The 19,463-nt window shown below is 43.0% G+C and overlaps 1 protein-coding gene across 3 annotated transcripts in view; it reads left to right on the plus strand.

Annotated features, from left to right (window-relative positions):
- KIF13B (kinesin family member 13B) overlaps positions 1 to 19,463 on the plus strand; it is a 124,381-nt gene that overhangs the window by 57,950 nt on the left and 46,968 nt on the right. For all 3 annotated transcript variants that reach the window (XM_059843117.1, XM_059843119.1, XM_059843118.1), the window contains exons 11-17: positions 4,875 to 5,087; positions 10,152 to 10,262; positions 13,327 to 13,461; positions 15,500 to 15,630; positions 16,674 to 16,760; positions 17,407 to 17,597; positions 18,184 to 18,394. In XM_059843117.1, coding sequence (XP_059699100.1) covers positions 4,875 to 5,087; positions 10,152 to 10,262; positions 13,327 to 13,461; positions 15,500 to 15,630; positions 16,674 to 16,760; positions 17,407 to 17,597; positions 18,184 to 18,394 — 1,079 coding nt within the window. The remainder of the gene's footprint in view (positions 1 to 4,874; positions 5,088 to 10,151; positions 10,263 to 13,326; positions 13,462 to 15,499; positions 15,631 to 16,673; positions 16,761 to 17,406; positions 17,598 to 18,183; positions 18,395 to 19,463) is intronic.

The following is a 19,463-nucleotide window of genomic DNA, read 5'->3' on the forward strand; positions in this document are numbered from 1 at the left end:
CAGCTATTCTTTGTCCTCTCACTTTTTTGTAGGTGCTCTGGCTAGACTTTGTTGTCTTGGCTTCCCCACCCTTTCTTAGCAATGTTTTTGGGGTTGTTTAAATTTCACAGCCCTGGGATTTAACTGCGTGGAAAGAAAAAGACAAAGTGACTTGTAGGTTGTACAGAAGTGTGGAGACTAAAAAGAACCAACACATTTTTCCTTGCAGAGATTTGAAAACAAAGTTGAATTCAATGCTTAAGTAAAACAAAATCCCTGCTCCTGTAACCTCTTGACACACAAACCTTCTTTTTTCTCAGTGCTGCCTTTTAATGAACCTTTTAGCATGACCTGTGAAATTATTTATCCCTAACAGATCCGGGCCTCAAATAGCCACATAAAAATCTTAGTGGCATTGCACAAACAGTGTCTGAGTAAAACAAATTCTCACAGCACAGTGTTCTTGCACTGAGGCCTTTTCAGCGTTTAAATACATTTTTGCCTCTCTATATTTACACTGAGTTTTTACTCTCTGCAATTTGGCAGCAAAGCCACTGCCCAACTTCACTTCGCCCCGGTGCGCTCTGGGTTCCTGATGTGGCTGCAGCAGGGTGGAAACCTCCCTGAAGAATTTCCAGCCTTGTTGGAATTAGTTCTGCTGCTCCATTTCTAAACAAATCCAGGGAGCAGACTGCAGTTCCTGTTCAGCACCTGTCTGGGGCATTGTGGCCACGGTGCTGCCGGCCGGACGCGGCGCAGGAACGGGAGCTCACTTTTGTTCTGCCTCCTTTCAGGCAAACCCTCTTTGTGTCCAGCATCAGCCACGTTAGTGCCAACAAAAGGCTTGGGGGCTTTTGGGGTTTTTTAACAAACAAGCTCTCATTGAAGCTTTGTTTTGAAAGGGGGAGCATTTAAATTTTTTTTTTTTTAATTAGAGATCAAAGGAGGGATTTATTTGTTTAAAGGGGCCTGTTTGGAGAAGCCATGAGATGGTGGGCTGTTGGATTTCAGACAACCCCAGCAAGGAAAGAGATGAGAATCCTGATTCCATGTTTCAGAAGGCTGATTTATTATTTTAGGATGTGTATTATATTAAAAAAAAGATATATTAAAACTATATTAAAATAATAGAACAAAAATCAGAAAGCTAGCAAGGAATAGAAAGGAATGATAATAAAATCTTGTGACTGACCAGACAGTCCGAGACAGGTGGACTGTGATTGGCCATTAATTAAAACCACCCACATGAGGCCAATCCAAGATGCACCTGTTGCATTCCACAGCAGCAGATAATCATTGTTTACATTTTGTTTCTGAGGCCTCTCAGCTTCTCAGGAGAAAAGATCCTAACAAAAGGATTTTTCATAAAACATGTCCGTGACAGTGGGCTGAGCTTTCTCCCTGGCTTTCAACTCGTAATTATGATACCAAAGCAGACTAAATGTGTTCTAACTGCAGGAATATCTGTCATGCAGTGTCTCTCCACAAATCTGAGAAATTAGTTCAGGAGACCTCAAGATCTGACACTTTTTGCTTAATTTTGTTGTGGATTTTAGACAAAAGTGCCATTTTGAAAAATATCATTGCTTGAGAGGTGGCATCAGGTTATGTGCAGGGAGCACAACAGCTTTGTCAGTTCTGTAACTTCTAGTTTGAATCAAGTTGTATTGGCACAAACATCTTGTTTTCCCATGTTCATCAGAAGCCTGATGGCTGCTATTAAAAATACAATTTCTGAGCTCTACATTCTGAGTTGTTTTCACAATAATCTTGCTGCTAGAGGAGAAAAAGCTAGTTAATTCTTAAAAATAACTTCTTTATTTCCATTCTGTCTCTCTAAAACATGCAAGCCCAGTCTTGCCAGGCTGGTTTACAGACTCTTTTCACTAATGAGTGGCTGATTTGCTATTTTGTCACCTTTCTTGCTTATCATTAAAGAAACCAATGAAATCAGCACATGGGTTTTATACATAAAACTTTATCAGACAGTCTGGCATTGGGCTTGAATTGCTACAAGAGGGACTTTGCCCAGTTTATAATGGGCGTATTGTGGGTTCTGGTGTATCACTGTTGCAGCGTTCTCAGCTGCCTTTACAGCAGTGCTGCAATTCAATAATTAATTCATCCTGTTTTGGAGCTAATTAGTGCAGTGAAGGACATTCCCAAAGTGCAAACAGTTAAGGTTGGATTTGGAAAGGGAGTACCTGACCAGCTCCCTGCCAAACTCCAGCTTTTTATGTGGAACAGGGATTGCAGTTTCAGGGTGTCATTCCTAATTTTTGGCCAGGGAATCCCATGGACTGATTCATTAGTGCTCCTGTTAGTCTTAAAGTTTTCAGTTAAAAAAACATTTCTGTGGTACAGAGGGGACCCTCCCAAGCCATGGATTGATTTGGAGTAAACACTGGCTGATCCTTGGATGAGTAAAGTCACGGTGAGATCAGTCAGCAAGCTGTTCTTTGCTGCTGATTTCTGTATAAATACACTTACCTGCCTGTGCTGACTGTGTTGAACACTATAAATACACAGAGATTTATGTTTCATATGAGTTCCATGCCCTTTTGCATGACCAGAGACAGCCAAGTGCTGCCAACAGCCTGACTCCTGTCAAACTGGTTTAGGCATCACACAGCCAAAAGGAGAGTCTTGGGGAAATACTTAAAGGGGCATTTTAATGATTGCTGGGGAAAGCTCCACGTGTGCTTTGGAACTGAAATGGTTTGACAAGCAGCTAATGCAGTCAGATTGTTCTAATGGCAGTGCCTGACCTACATTTTATGGGTTATTGAAGATGAAAATTAAGAGCGTGGTTTGTTTCAGAAAGGGATATTGGGTATAAAACAAACAAACAAAAACTCACCCCAAAATTCCAGACAAACCAGAGAAACCAAACTGTCACACAGAAAAAAAAAATTTGCTGCACAATTTAAACCAGAATATTTCATTTTTGTGTATTTATATTTGGCTGAAATTGTAAACCATAATCTTATGGTCAGTAAAAAGATTGAATCCTTCCTTCCTTCCTTCCTTCCTTCCTTCCTTCCTTCCTTCCTTCCTTCCTTCCTTCCTTCCTTCCTTCCTTCCACCACTTCCGCCACTTCCTTCCGCCACTTCCTTCCTTCCACCACTTCCTTCCGCTCCTTCCCTCCTTGTTTCCTTCCTTGTTTCCTTCCTTGTTTCCTTCCTTGTTTCCTTCCGCCACTTCCGCCACTTCCGCCACTTCCTTCCTTCCTTCCTTCCTTCCTTCCTTCCTTCCTTCCTTCCTTCCTTCCTTCCTTCCTTCCTTCCTTCCTTCCGCCCCTTCCGCCCCTTCCGCCCCTTCCGCCCCTTCCGCCCCTTCCGCCCCTTCCTTCCAGCCCTTCCTTCCGCCCCTTCCTTCCGCCACTTCCTTCCTTCCTTCCTTCCTTCCTTCCTTCCTTCCTTCCTTCCTTCCTTCCTTCCTTCCTTCCTTCCTTCCTTCCTTCCTTCCTTCCTTCCTTCCTTCCTTCCTTCCTTCCTTCCTTCCTTCCTTCCTTCCTTCCTTCCTTCCTTCCTTCCTTCCTTCCTTCCTTCCTTCCTTCCTTCCTTCCTTCCTTCCTTCCGCCCCTTCCTTCCGCCCCTTCCTTCCGCCCCTTCCTTCCGCCCCTTCCTTCCGCCCCTTCCTTCCGCCCCTTCCTTCCGCCCCTTCCTTCCTTCCGCCCCTTCCTTCCTTCCGCCCCTTCCTTCCGCCCCTTCCTTCCGCCCCTTCTTTCCGCCCCTTCCTTCCGCCCCTTCCTTCCGCCACTTCCTTCCGCCACTTCCTTCCTTCCTTCCTTCCTTCCTTCCTTCCTTCCTTCCTTCCTTCCTTCCTTCCTTCCTTCCTTCCTTCCTTCCTTCCTTCCTTCCTTCCGCCCCTTCCTTCCGCCCCTTCCTTCCGCCCCTTCCTTCCGCCCCTTCCTTCCGCCCCTTCCTTCCGCCACTTCCTTCCGCCACTTCCTTCCGCCACTTCCTTCCTTCCTTCCTTCCTTCCTTCCTTCCTTCCTTCCTTCCTTCCTTCCTTCCTTCCTTCCTTCCTTCCTTCCTTCCTTCCTTCCTTCCTTCCTTCCTTCCGCCCCTTCCTTCCGCCCCTTCCTTCCGCCCCTTCCTTCCGCCCCTTCCTTCCGCCCCTTCCGCCCCTTCCGCCCCTTCCGCCCCTTCCTTCCGCCCCTTCCTTCCGCCCCTTCCTTCTGCCCCTTCCTTCCTTCCGCCACTTCCTTCCTTCCTTCCGCCACTTCCTTCCTTCCTTGTTTCCTTGTTTCCTTCCTTCCTTCCTTGTTTCCTTGTTTCTTTGTTTTCTTCCTTGTTTCCTTCCGTTTTTCCTTGTTTCCTTCTTTGTTTCATGCCCTTCTTCTCTCTCAACCAAATTCCAGGAGGGTAATTTCTTATATAACTCAGTTTAGATTTGTGAGTTGTGCCAGTGGAAGGAAGGGAAGGGCCCCGTTCTGAATGTTTATAGGAGTAAAATCAGCTATATTGTTTATGAACAGATATCTCAGTAGTTTATTTCTTGAAGACATCTGTCTTCTAGTCTTTAAAATGAGATAATCTGAATTCATCATGGCTTTTCCTGAGCTCTCTCAGTGGCATCTGAGAAGTTCAGTGTAGTGAACACAGCTGAAGTGTTTACATTTCTGGTTTGTAAACCTAAGCAGAAAACACAGAAAGAAAACTTTGAATCCTTTACCAGGCCCTGTTAAGCCCAAACAGGGCCTTTTTTTGGTTCCTGTTGAAACTAAAAAAGCCAAGAATGCCGAAAACCCAGAATGACATTTCCCAAACGAGCTTTCAAAAACAAACATTAAAAATCGCGCCCTTTTCTCAACTCCCACAGCTTAAACTCTTAACCCAGCAAACCAAAATAAAAATACTGATTCTAAACCACCCCCCAAACCTTCCAGGACAGCCTCGGGGGCAACAGCAAGACGGCCATGGTGGCCACGGTGAGCCCGGCGGCCGACAACTACGACGAGACGCTGTCGACGCTGCGCTACGCGGACAGGGCCAAGAACATCGTCAACCACGCCGTGGTCAACGAGGACCCCAACGCCCGCATCATCCGCGAGCTCCGCGAGGAGGTGGAGAAGCTGCGGGAGCAGCTCACCAAGGCTGAGGTACAAACCTGAGCCTTGCCAATCCAGCAAACCCCCCCCGCCGCCGCCTCCTAGGCTTAGCTGGCTCTACAGACAGAATTTGTCTTGGTTTGAAAATTCAGGTGTCTGCTAAGGAAGGCAAGAGCTTCCCTTGAAGTGGAAGATGTAAATGCCCTCCCCCCAGAATTGTTATGGTTTTGGAATTAAGGGGCTCTCAGGCAAAGATATGGGAGTAGGAATAACAGTTCTTTGCTAGGAAGATTTAAAAGAAATACAAATGTAACATTACAAAAAGAAAATACTACTGATAGAGTCAGAATATGAGCTGACACCCTGTAGAGCTTAGCTGGCTCTGCAGAGGGAATTTGTCTTGGTTTGAAAAGACAGGTGTCTGCTAAGGAAGGCAGGAGAGTCCCTTGAAATGCCCTCCCCCTGAATTGTTATGGTTTTGGAATTAAGGGGCTCTCAGGCAAAGATATGGGAGTAGGAATAACAGTTCTTTACTAGGAAAATTTAAAAGAAATACAATTGTAACATTACAAAAAGAAAATACTACTGATAGAGTCAGAATATGAGCTGACACCCTGTAGAGCTTAGCTGGCTCTGCAGAGGGAATTTGTCTTGGTTTGAAAAGACAGGTGTCTGCTAAGGAAGGCAGGAGAGTCCCTTGAAATGCCCTCCCCCTGAATTGTTATGGTTTTGGAATTAAGGGGCTCTCAGGCAAAGATATGGGAGTAGGAATAACAGTTCTTTACTAGGAAAATTTAAAAGAAATACAAATGTAACATTACAAAAAGAAAATACTACTGACAGAGTCAGAATATGAGCTGACACCCTGTAGAGCTTAGCCGACTCTACAGAAGGAATCTGTCTTGGTTTGAAAGGACAGGTGTCTGCTAAGGAAGGCAGGAGAATGCCTTGAAGTGGAGAATGTAAACTTCCTCCCTCTAAATTGTTATGGTTTTGAAATTAAAGGGTTCTCAGGCAACGAAATGGGAGGAGAAATGACAGTTCTTTACTAGGAAAATGAAAAAGAAACACAATTGCAAAAATAAGAAAATACTACTGACAGAGTCAGAATATGAGCTGACACCCTGTTGGTCAGGGTGTTGGCAGCAGTCCCATTAAATGGTGGCTGCAGTCCTCCTGCAGGGACAGGTGTGGTCCTCCTGTAGAAGGGTGGAGTTTTCCTCTGAAGGTCCAGTGGTGGTGTAGATGGTCCTGGTCTTCCTCTGGGAATCTGGTGAAGAAAGCTGCTTCTCTGGGAATCCAGTGCAAAAGGCTGCCTGTGGTTTTCCAAATCTCAGATTATATCCAGGCAGGAATGCTTGGCTCTTCCCCCTGGGTGGAGCATCTCCCAATAGGATGATGGAATTTTATCAGCCATGCACGGACACTCACTGGCCCATGAACAGAAGAGATTTCCTGGAGGGAGGAGTGGTTGTGGAAGAGATAAAGAAAACTGCCCAATTAACAAAAGAGAGCTGCCCCACCTCCAACAGATGGCAAATAGAATACACAGCCCCAGCCACATCTTGTAACCTCAAACAGAATTCCATGAGGGAATGTTGCAGGGCATCCAGGCGATGCTTCTGTCTCCCTTTACATAATTATTTTACACCTTTTTGTGTGTCTGTCTTGAAACATGGGCGTTCATTGAGATGCTGAGCACCTTGTTGAGCATTCTTGGTTTTACTCTCTGAAGCAGAGGACACAGAAGCATGGATAGTTCCAGTTAAGACTGAGTGATTATATATCATATATTATATATAATAGCAGAGCTCTGCTATTATATTTTGAGAATTCAGCATGGCCACATCCTGGGAGATGTGACTTCAGTTAAATAAAGTTTTCTTGCCTGTTTCCAGCTGTTGAATCTCTCACAGGCCCTAGGCAATATCTCTCTACAGCTCCCTGAAGGGAAGTTGTGGCCAGGTGGGGGTCAGTCTCTTCTCCCAGACAAGCAGTGGCAGGATAGGAGGACACAGCCTTAAGCTGCACCAGGGGAAATTTAGGCTGGAGATTAGAAAAAAATGGGAAATTAGGAAAAAATTCTTCATAGAAAGAGTGATTGAGCATTGGAATGGGCTGGCCACGGAGGTGTTGGAGTCACCATCCCTGGAGGTGTTTAAAAAAAGACTGGATGTGGCACTCAATGCCATGGATTAGTTGATAAGGTGATGTTAGGTCAGAGGCTGGACTCAATGATCTCCAAGGTCTTTTCCAGCCTATTCTGTGATAGGTTCTGCAGTGAAATTTCAAGAGAAAAGTGGTCTAAATGTTGGATGAAGGCCAAGAATTGGTGTAATTCTGAGTTCTGTTTCCAAAGGGACAAACCAATGGTGATGTAATCCCTGTGGTTTGCAGTGCAGAAAAATTATGGTTACAACATTTGCATCATGAGGTATGCAGGGAATGCTGGCTGTGATGCTGCAAATGACTTGTGGATTTTGGACTCTTCTCATTTGAGCTGCCTAATGTGCTAAGCATCCACTCTGTGTCTATCAGTTTCTTTAAGGTGTCTCAAGTTAAATATCATAATATTAAATATCTAAAAATTCCTCTAAAATATCAGCGACAGACTTAACAGTACTCTGAGAGCTGCAAGTAATCCCCATTTCTTGAATTTTTTGGTATCACTCCCAAAATAGTGGCAGCTGTCCAAAGTAATGAAGCAGTGTTTCCTAAGGGTGAAATAATAAATATTTCATTTCCCAAGTATTAAAATCCCACCCTAGTTGTCATCCCAGTGGCATTGACAAAGAGCAGGGAAAAACCAGAGCAATTTGCTGTTAAGAGGCTGCACAGTAAAGGTCAAACCCCACATTCACAGCCTTGTGCTCCTTTCAGTTCATTACATTTGTTGCCCATCTAATTGTTCTTCCAGAAATGTGCATAAATAACTTCCTGAAGTGAACAAAAGCACTGACTCATTATGACAGGTTACATTTTCAAAGCTCATTTCCAGATATAGAAGTTGCCAAGTTGTGGGGGTTTGGGTTTTATTTGCCTTTTGGTGTCAGTGTCCTTTTCCCTCCTGAACAGCCAGAACGGAACTTGACAGTTGACTTTCCCCTCCCAGAGTATGGAATTATCCTCTTTTCCCCTTTTCTTTTATAATCCATGCATTTCGATCTTTTTTTTGTTGTTGTTGGAATTAACATCATTTTTTAATTTGTCTGTGCCAAGGCCACCAGCTTATCCTTCCTGAACTGGGAATTCACCTGCTTCCAGCAGAAAAGAAGCCTGTGGGTCTGGGGTCAAGCTGGGCCCATTTCTTTAGGGTTTATTTTAGCATTGTGGGGAATAAGGAGAGTTACCCAGGTCATTGTGCAGCTGAAATGTGTGAAAATGTTCATTAATTGTCCAAAGAAATGGACAAATTAAACCTTGTGAGTATCTGGGCTTCATCCATCATTCTGCCCTGGTAGTGTCCACCCCTTTGCCCTGATCAGGTTTTTTTCTGGTATTGTGAATTTTTTTTTTTTTTTTTTTTGGAACTTGCCTTGGCTTCCCTTCCGTTCTTGTGTGGAATTCACAGAATCATGGAGTTGTTTTGGGTTGGAAGGGACCTTAAATCTCATCCAATGCCACCCCCTGCCATGGGCAGGGACGCCTTCCTCTATCCCAGGTTGCTCCAAGCTCTTTTCAACCTGGCCTTGGACAATTTCAGGGATCCAGGGGCAGCCACAGCTTCTCTGGGCACCCTGTGCCAGGGCCTCCCCACCCTCACAGGGAAGGACTCCTTCCCAATATCCCATCTAACCCTGCCCTCTGTCCATGAGAACCATTCCCCCTTGTCCCTCCAGAGCCTTGTCCCAAGTCCTTCTCCCTTTTACCCCATATTTAGGTATTTAAAGGAGAAAAAGCCCACCCAGGACACATCAGCTGACAGTTCCTAGACTGTTGTGTCTTGAGGCAGAGGAAACTCCTGTCTCAAAACAGGATTTTCCAATCCTGGCACTTGCTCCTTTCTTGAAGGAACTGCAGTGTAATGAGGCCACTCTTTGATCTGGATTCCTGTGAGGAGTTTTGGGTTTGTGGTAAGGAAATGTCTGATGCTGGAGGATGATGCTCCCATTGTTTAATGGGCATTGCATAAATGCCAACCAGGCAAACCCATGTTCCTTGTTAGCAGTCATGAAATAATGACATGAGGAAGTCCCCAGGCTTTTTGAGCAAGGTTTGTAGAGGAGGAAATGCCACTATGGAGATGGAAGTTTAAAAGTCATAGAATAGTTTGAGTTGCAAGGGACTTTTTAAAGCTCTTCTAGACCAACCCCCTGCCATGGGACACCTTCCACTGTCCCAGGGTGCTCCAAGCCCCATCCAGCCTGGCTTTGGACACAACCAGGGATGGAGGGATGCTGATACCCTTTCAGTTTTTGGGGTGTCTGATGGGTGGCTGTGGGAGCATCTTCTTATTCTTTAGGTACTCCTTTGGTGGGCCTTTGGATATTTCACCAGATCAAGTTAGAGCTGTGGCAAATAACCAAGAAAATGGAATTTCAGTGTCCAGAAGGACATTGTCTTTTGATATTCACTCTGAAAACTGCATGTAGAGATGCAGAGGTGCATAACCAGAAGAGCTGCATTTTTTCTGCAGAAAAAATAATGCACGCATCAGGCCATTTAAAAATGAGCAATAAAAATATTTTGGTGGCATGGCAGTGCACTGAGATGTGAGGTGTCATTTCGAGGGTTTGACAGCTGAGGGGACCTAGCCAGAGCAGCAGGATCTTTAAAAACAAAACTGGTTTTGGTATGAGTCACTTGGAATGTAGAGATAAGATTAGTTTCTGTGTCAGTATCTTTGTGCAAATCTGCCAGTATCATGTAATGGGTTTGTGTTGAAGCACATAAACTCCACGTTAACATCTGTACTGGTAACTAATTAAAGAACTTTTGGGTGGATTCTGCCTTTATGTGCAATGTGTGTTTTTAAGACCCCTTTGCTTACTGCTAAGTGTGCCTTGAAAAATGAGTCATGTTGCCTTTATTCATTCCCCCATCTGTGTGGCTGCAGAGGGAAAGAACAGAGAGCACAACAAGCTTTTCTTGTTTCATTTGCTTTTATTCCTGCAGGCTATGAAATCACCAGAATTAAAAGAACGATTGGAGGAATCAGAAAAGTTGATTCAGGAGATGACCGTGACCTGGGAAGAAAAATTACGAAAAACTGAGGAGATAGCTCAGGTTTGCTGCTTTCTTTCCTCCTTCCCTGCCCCCATTTTTTATGAAAAATAGGTTTGTTTTCTTTGTCTGTCAGTTCATAGAGGTTGTCTGAGTCTCTCCCCACATTTATGGGTAAGTAGGTCAAGCTTGCTGCCCTTTTGAAAAGCTTCACTTAATTCCTGTGATAGATGGGTGCCTCCCAGATTACCACTCCAGTGACAATAATAAATTGTCACTGTATGCAAATGGAGAAGTTATTTAAAAAAAAAAAAAATGAAATAATCCACGGATGAGAGGATTACAAGGGTTTTTATATTCTTCAGGCAGTAAAATTGTTTGTGATGAGGGAGCATTGAGAGCATTCAGTGCAAGGTTACAGACTGAGTGCCTCAATGCACCAGGCAAAGGGCATTCAGAATGATAAAAAATAGAGCTATTGAGGATCTCTGTGTGTTTTAATAGCTCCTAAACTGATGTTTAGGGCCTCAGACCATAACTGGAGATGATTGCCTTGGAAAAATGATGCAGGTCACCACGGTTGTTGCATGACACTCCTGGTTCTTCCCACACAAATGCTGATGTATATATTTGCAGAGGGGAGCTTTGGAGGGGGAGGACTGTGGGGAGGTGATGAATAGTGTGTAATAAATAAGGGGAGAATGGAGCCTCTGGTACAAAGCCCTCTTGTAGATGCCACAATCAGAATAGACTGTGTTGACTTTGGTTTTAAAGATCCATTGTAAGAAGTGCTGCCTGTGACTATGAGGGCTTCCTGCCTTTCAGTGCAATTCCTCCCTGTGTATAAGGGTGGAAAAAAAATAAAATAAAAAATAATAATAGTGAAAAAATCCTGCTCTTGTCCTACACAATAGTTTTAGGCACTGAATGTGTGAGGAGGTTGAAAAAATGAAGTAATGGGCTCAGCTCTTCAGACTAAATGTGCCTTGATGTCTGCCTTAGCTCTCTGCCTTTCTCTGTCAAAATTCCCAGCCTGGTAGGATGTTTCAGAGCAGGGAATTTCATGAGCCTTGAAAAAGGGATCTTTTTTCCAGAGGAGGGATAAGGACAAGGTTTTGTGCAGCACAGGCTGTTCCAGGACTGCGTGGAAGTCAGTGGAAGCCACTCTGTTAGTCCCCTCCTCACCTGGACAGGGGAGAGAAGGTGTAACAGAAGGTTCCTGGGTCCAGAGAAGGACAGGGAAAGATCAATCATCCATTACTGTCATGAGCAAAACTGATTTGACTGGGGAAAATAAGTTTAATTTGTTACCAGTCAGATCAGAGTAGGGTAATGAGAAATAAAAACTGAATCTTGAAACACCTTCTTCCCTCTTCTCCTTTTTTCCCAGGCTCAGCTTCACTCCTGGTTTTCTATTTCCTACCCCCAAGTGAGACAGGGATATAGGGAAAGGGGGCTGTGCTCTGTTCTCCACGTGTTCTATTTGCTGCTTTTTCATCTGTCTGTCAGATTGTGTCAGGGTGGACAGGTAGGAAGGAGGGATGTTTGTAAATCTTTGAGGAAAGAATGAGTCCTAATAGAGAGCAAGGACCATCAAAGAGGCATTAATGAGAGTTCAAAGCCTTAAACACCAGCCACATGAAAGGCAATTTTTCACATTTTCAGTGAAAAATTTCAGTGAAAAATTTCAGCATTTGTCATACTTTTGATGGGTTTTTCAGCGTTCAAGTTAATTAACATTAGGTCTTGAGAAAAAATTAACAGCAACTGGCTCTTTTTCTCTCAGTTAATCCTGTGAGATTCACATTTGTGGGCCAAGTTCTCCTTAGGGCAGCATGTGCTTTATCTCTGTAGATAATAAGGATTTTTGTGAGCTTCAGAGCCTGGCACTGGTGATCGGAAGAGAGATCTTTGACATCACACTGCAGTTTCTCCTCTGTTCTTTGTTTTCTCTCTCTCTCTCACACACACACATGACTTTTCCTTACAAGGACATCATGTTGGGTTTGTAAGCCTGTGGGGAGACAGGGACCAGAAAATCAAGAGCGAGTTGTGCCATTTCTTTGCAATTTTAATCTTGATTAGACCTGGTACAACTGAGCAGAGAATAATTCTGAATATTGTGACATACTCAGGTTTTAAATATAAAGCACACTGACAGGTAAAGATAAACATTCCAGGATTATTCCTACATTATTTAAAAGTCTCAGCAGCACTGGGAAAGCCCTGTAGGTCTCTTGTATGTTTTTTTGCTTATTAATTTCACCCTCTCCTGTTTCCCTCCTGTGCTTCCCCCAGTAATCCCGTGAGGACCCTCCCATATTTATTTCTAATTTTTTTTTGGCTGTTGCAGACAGTGAGTCTCACTTCAGTTTCTCTCTGCTCCTGGGAACAATTCTCAACTTTTCTATCCCAGTGGATTTTTTTTTTTTTTTTTTTTTTTTGTAGAATAATCCCTTTCTGTTTCTAAGTCAGAAATGTTTAATGTTCCTCTTTCACTGTTCTGGTCTCACCCAAACCCTTCCCTTTGAGAGATGGACATTTTTGCACAGTAATGCTTTGTTGGGCATTTCTATGAAGTCTTTTGACAAGAACAAAACACCATCCAAAATGCTGCTATTCTTGTTCAGCAGGAAGTGTTCTTTGCATTACTTAAATAGCAGGTTGCCAGTTTTTTGTCATTTTGATTGCTCTGGAACAAAGGATAGACATGGAGCTTGGCTTGGCAAGGATTTAACTTAACTTCTTGCTTTTTAGCTGGAAAGGGAGAATAAAGGGCTCTAGAGATGGCTTTGTGGTAGCAGTTTGCTGTTCCAGTGAGGTCATGGAGATGCTCTGCAGTGCTGCAGGAGGCTGCTCCCAGCTGCTTTCATTTCCCACTGGGAATATGGGAATGTGTGGGACCAAAGGACGGAGCCAGAGGGGCCAGGACAGGAGGAATCACAGATACCCCTGAGCAGAGCTTGGTACAGCTGAAGCTTCTGTGCCTCACCTGTTGCAGAAGAAAGAATTTCCTGTTCTAGAAGGATCAATCCATCATTTTTGCCTGGTGGCTCTTGCAGATGGGAATGGATTTCAGAATGTTTGGGCATCAATCAGCTCAATTTTGATGGCTGCTCTCTTCCAGGAGCGTCAGAAACAGCTGGAAAGCCTTGGCATATCCCTGCAGTCCTCTGGAATAAAAGTTGGGGATAATAAGTGCTTCCTGGTTAATTTGAATGCAGATCCAGCTCTCAATGAACTCCTGGTGTACTATTTAAAGGTAAAAATATATCTTTGTATATCAAAATTTTGTAATGTCAGGCTTCTAATTCATTTGGCAGAGGTGTACTTGGAGAGTTCTATAAAAATGTGTATCTAAAAATATTCAGATTTTTATAAGTACAGCCTTTTTATTTCAAATGTAATTCTTTGATGCACAGGAAAAGTTTGGGGATTTGATGTTTTTGTTTGTTTTAGTTTTCTTTGGCGTTTTTTTTACAAGAAATTTAGGCGTGTTCTTTTTGAGAAAATGTTGCCTGTTCTGGGGTGAGATTTTTTTGTTGGTTGGGGTTTTTTTTATGCAAACTTTCCCAAGCTTTTACCCATGAAATTGTTTTATATGAAGGTTGGGCATATCAGTAGTCAGCCTCTCTGTGTGTAGTCTAAATTCTAGCTGCTGTCTTCAGTTTATGAAATGCATTTTTAATCCTCTTCATGCAACTTGCCAGAAGTGAAAAACAAATTCTGTTCTGCCTCAGCACTTCTGATGTGCAGACCCTGTTTCTGATATTAGCCATCAAACACATGATGTGACTTTTTCACTCTGTGCTGAAATATTTGGGCAGTCTGTTGTGGCTTTTACAAATTGCAGATGGAGGACTCAGGAGGAGAAGCAAGGTACAACCATTTTAAAGTCACATCTTGGAGTGGAAATTCTAAAAATTTCGCAGCGAACGTCAGCAGTTTGAGCTTCACATTAAATCATTCTGTTCCCTTTGAAGTGGGGTAGTGACTCTCAAAACAGCCACAAAATCAGCAATTAAGCTGAAAGATGGTTTTAGTTTAGTCAGTCTTAGGAAATATCTGATCCTCTTTTATATCAGCCATCGTGGCTCTGTGATATCTCAATAGAAACAAGGGAAAATGCTTTTTCCATGTTGTATCTGCTAAAAAAAAAAAACACATTAAAAAGGAGAAAAAAGCTGAGGTTTTGGGAGAGGTTGACTCTTTCCCAGACAACTTGCATGTAAAAGTCCAGAGTGTGACTCAGCTGCTAAATCCATGGCAGATACTGGGGCAGATCCCACTTTGTCCCAGTGGTCACTGGGAACAAGGACAAGAGCAAGGCAAAGCCTTTGGCCCAGCAGAAAGGTCTCAGGTAGTTCTGTGCTCTTTTCCTTTGAAAACTCCTTGGCATAGATTTTATCTCCTTCAGTTAGTCTTTGTTATTTTTTTAATAACTCAGATTTGTCTTTCTCCTGGGGAGTTTTGGTATAAAAATCCCTGTGCTTTGAAATTATTATGATAAAATTACTTGCAGCTGTTTTTCCTAAAATCCTGAGATTTACCTCTCTTGTTTCTCAGAGTATTTGCCCACTTTCTCTCTGAGCTGTGTGTGCACCAGGTCCTTCAAGTACTGAAGAACAACCTGAACTGACCTATCTAAACTGTTAAATCTGTTCCTCAAAAATTGCTTGGAGATGCCTAAAAAAGAGATTTCTGTCCCAAAAGGGGGATCCAGCCCTGGCAGTGGTGGAGTCCCCATCCCTGGAGGGATTTTAAAGCCTTGTGCAGGTGGCATTTGGGGTCATGGGGCACTGGTGGCCTTGGCTGTGCTGGGGGATGGTTGGATGGTCTTAAAGGGTTTTTTCCAACCTCAGCAATTTGATTTGTGGGGTGATCCTTCATCTTAGAAATTCCCCTCACCTTGAGTATCCAGGAATTTCCTGAGCTGTTGCTAATCTAGGTGGAACCTCCATAACCACCATGGATCTGCCCCTGAGAACCTCTCTGAATTCCTGCCTGAAATCCTCAATTCCTTTGGCTTCTACAACATTCCAAGGCACTGGATTTTTCCCTTAAATCTTTAAGTTCTCTTCATTTTCATGTTTAACTGTTGTAAACCTTCCTGAGTGCTCCCTGCTTGTTCTTGTAAGACAAAGAGTTGGTTTGCTTCTCGTTTTCCCTTGAAGGGAAGTATTGAACAGCTGTGAAATTTTGGGACCAGATGACACAGCACATCCAGAAGGAGAATGGGTGAATTAGAGCCAGTGAACCTCTGCAATCCATCATTAACATCTGAATTAATTTTTCCCCAGGAGCACACATTAATAGGCTCAGACAACTCTCAAGATATCCAGTTGTGTGGAATGGGAATTCTTCCTGAGCACTGCATCATAGACATCACCCCAGAAGGCCAGGTTATGCTGACCCCTCAAAAAAATACCAGGTGAAGGAATAAAATGCAGCCACAGCTGTTTGATACTTGTCCTTTTATCCAGTATTTTATGATTAATGGTGCACAAAGATACTTGGAAAACAAACTGCTCTAGCTCCTGCGTAGTTAGAAAAATTCTGCTTTTACATTTTAATTGTCACCTGCTCCTCTGTCAACTCATGTTCCATTCCAGTGGGATTTCTCTCAGGGAGGGTGTTTGTAGCCCAAATTTTTAAAGAGGAGATGAGTAAATTGCATGTGCTTTCAGCAAGTAGATACTCACTGATTTGCAGCTGTGTAGATGTAACTCCTATCAAAATTTGAATTAATTTTCTAGGAGATCTGTTGATATGCAAAGAGATGCTGAAGCATTTGTTGCTTTATTCAATTAAGTAGCTCTACTTGAGAAGCAGCTGGCATATTCAGATTGATCACAAAATGACATGCAGAGTCAGCATCTCCAATAACTTATTGTTAATACACAAAATTCAAACTTTGCACATTTACCCTGATTTGTGGCTGATCCTGCTTGGAGCAGGTTGGACTGAGTGACAGCCTGAGATTCCCTTCAAATTTGAGTTATCCCACAATCCTATTTTCAAACTTAATCTGCCTCAGAAATAAAAGTAGTTTCTGATTATTTTAATTAGTGTCTTTAAGCTGTTCATGTAGCAAAGGTGTCAGTTGCCTTATTCAAATATTTCTGTTTTGTGTCTGTATTTCACAGCAGTGTGCAAGTGGTTTTTTCTAGTGACTTTGTTTTCTCAGGCTGCTCATTTTTAAGCTCTAATTTTGCTCTGCAGACAGAGCTGTAGTAATATCTGTCTAAATGTACTGAACTTCATGAGTTTAGGAGGTGAAAAGAAGCTGAATTTGAGGCATGTATGAAACAGCACTGGGTAGATCAGCGAATTTTCTGGGAATATTTTGCCTGTTTGCAATCCCTAAATCTCTTCTCCTCTCTTTACTTGTTGCAGTAATGAAAGTAATACTCTGAGGGGAAAAAATGAAACTTCATATAAATATATTAACTTTAGATTTTTGCCTTTTCCCAGGACATTTGTCAATGGCTCTGCTGTCGTGTGTCCCATCCAGCTCCACCATGGAGACAGAATCCTGTGGGGAAACAACCACTTCTTCAGGTAACAGAAGTTATTCCAGGAATTGTAAATTGGCACCCACTATGTTTTGGGTTAAAGCACAAGGAAAGATGGAGATTATAAAAACAATACTGATGTTGGACTGGTTTTTAATGCTAAATGTTATTACAAGGTCACTGTGCTCTCTGTCCCCTGCAATCCCAGCCGTATCTGTGACCTTCCTGTATCAGACAGGATCACTGGCAGTTGTTTTCTCTTCAAGATTGTGCTTTGAAACCCTCTGAAATACCTCAAAAATTAGTGGATTTGAGTGATAATCTAAAATGTCACTGCTTTATTCCGTGCTTAAAAGGAGAACCCACATAAAAAAGCGAGCTATCACTTCATTATTGCCTCTAAATTATTTGGATGTGGAATGACTAAAAAGTGTCATGATTATCTAAACTGTATTATTGGTAGCATGAGGTACTTAACTATGAGAGTGTAGAATGGATTAATTAATTTACCTTCTGCTCTTCTTTTTGCCCTGAAGAAAATTACACCCACAGGAGATCAATAAAATTTGAAAGGGAAGAAAAAAATCTTCTGATTTCAAGGCTTTACTGAATTTTAACAATATTTGAAAGCAACCCTCTGTTTCAGAGCTGAGCAGTTAATAGTTCTCTAAGAATTTTCCTCTTATTTAAAGGCTGAATTTGCCAAAGAAGAAGAAGAAGGCAGATCACGAGGATGAGGAGCGGGACAGCTCCATGAAGTGCAGTAACAGTGTGGAGCAGCTGGATATAGATGGAGACAATTCCAGTGAGGTGTCCAGTGAGATTAACTTCAGCTATGAGTATGCCCAGATGGAAGTCACCATGAAGGCTCTTGGTAGTAATGGTAAGGAGCCACAAAGAATTATTTGGAAATGTGTATAAAATATGAGGATAACCACAGGCTTTTTCCCTTATAACTTCCTTTTGGAGAATTTTTCTTGTGAGTGACTCATCACAGTCGTTTTTGTGCTTGAGGAGGGAAAAATAACCATGGCAGACTGTTTGGTTTGGCAGTTCTTGCTGAGGGGAAAGCCAGAAGTGGAATGCTGGTGGAACTGCAGTCTCAAATCAAAGTGTTTTCACTTGGCTGTTTATTTTTCTTGTGTTGTGTCTCACTAAGGCATTAACTGCAGCAATTTCTGTCTCTGAAACCGTGTTTTTGAGTTTTTGTGGTCTTATGTAGCTGTCCCAGAATGACATTATTTTGGGAAACAGGAAGACTTTTTTTTTTTTTTCCAGCTTGGGCTTCCCCTTTTTTTTAAATTCTCTTAAATCATCTGCCTTGTAAACATTTGTTTGCTTCAGAATTCAGCAGCACTTTTTAAATACACACTGCGACAAAACCAGAATCTCTCTTTTTACGTGATACTGTACTCACACCATACATCCAGGACACTGCAGTACTTTCTTTATTTTCAAACTCTGCCTAGACCCAATGCAGTCAATCCTGCAAAGCCTGGAGCAGCAGCACGAGGAGGAGAAGAGATCAGCTCTGGAGAGGCAGAGGCTGATGTACGAGCACGAGCTGGAGCAGCTGCGGCGCCGGCTCTCGCCTGAGAAGCAGCATTTCCGCAGCATGGACAGGTTCTCCTTCCACTCCCCCAGTGCCCAGCAGCGCCTCAGGCAGTGGGCAGAGGAGAGGTGGGTACCCCCCCTGTGGCCATCAGGGGTGTCCAGTGAAATTTCTGCAGTAAATTTGGTAAAATTTTCGTCGCGCTGCGATTGCGGTGGATTTCTGTGAGGATTCGTGGCGGGGCTTGGGGAGGACACGGCCAAAATATTTCTCTAAAAATCACAGAATGATGGAGCAGGTTGGGTTGGAAGGGCCCTCAAAGACCATCCAGTTCCACTTCTGCCATGAGGAGAGCACTTTCCACTATCCCAGTTTGCTCCAAGCCCTGTCCAACCTGAACATCTCCAGAATAACCAGAACTACAATGGTAGAAAAGATGAGAAATAATGAGTTCCTGCTTTGTTGTTAAGGAGAAGCTCTATCCTGATCAGCAGCAAATTTAACTAAAGATGAGGTGATTGGATGAAATTGTGAGGCTCCTGTGTGAGTTTGTTCTGTCATGGGTCATGTATGACTCAGCTGCTGGAAAGTTGTTTTTCCTCTTGACTCAGATCCAGCTGTCTGACCTGGGCAGGTTCTGGCAAGCAAATAAAAAAAGGGGAGTAAGAGGATGATACAAAGAATTTAAATCTGGATCATTATAAAAAACATTTCATAACCACAGAGGGGTCACTGTTCACTCTGCCTCTTCCTGGGTGATGGCACTGAGGTTATTTACTTCAGCCCCTAAAAAAGCTTTACCACTATTGCTGTCAAAAAGAGCAGCTGCAGGAGGAAGATGAAACCCTAAATAAATGAGTGTGGTAAAGACATTGTCATGAAAAATACAGATCTAATATATATGGATAGAAAAGCAGCTTTAGAAGTAAAAGAATATTTCAGAGAGCCTGACAAGGTGCTAGCTGTGTGCCTGGGATGTTTTGTGGCACCAGATTCCTGGGCTGCACAGTTGCCACTTTCTCTCACACTTGCCAGGAAAGCCAGTGAGCGAGTGGGTCATGTCTGAATAAACCTTTCTCTGTAACATGGAACATCCACATCTCTGGTGGGAAAACTCTGGAATGAGCCACACAAAAGCTGCCTGTTCAGCAGATGCGTGGAGAAGTCTCCAAAGCCAGCAGCATCTAGTTTTCATAT

Source organism: Haemorhous mexicanus, chromosome 3 (assembly GCF_027477595.1).
Source record: "Haemorhous mexicanus isolate bHaeMex1 chromosome 3, bHaeMex1.pri, whole genome shotgun sequence".
Lineage (NCBI taxonomy): Eukaryota > Metazoa > Chordata > Aves > Passeriformes > Fringillidae > Haemorhous > Haemorhous mexicanus.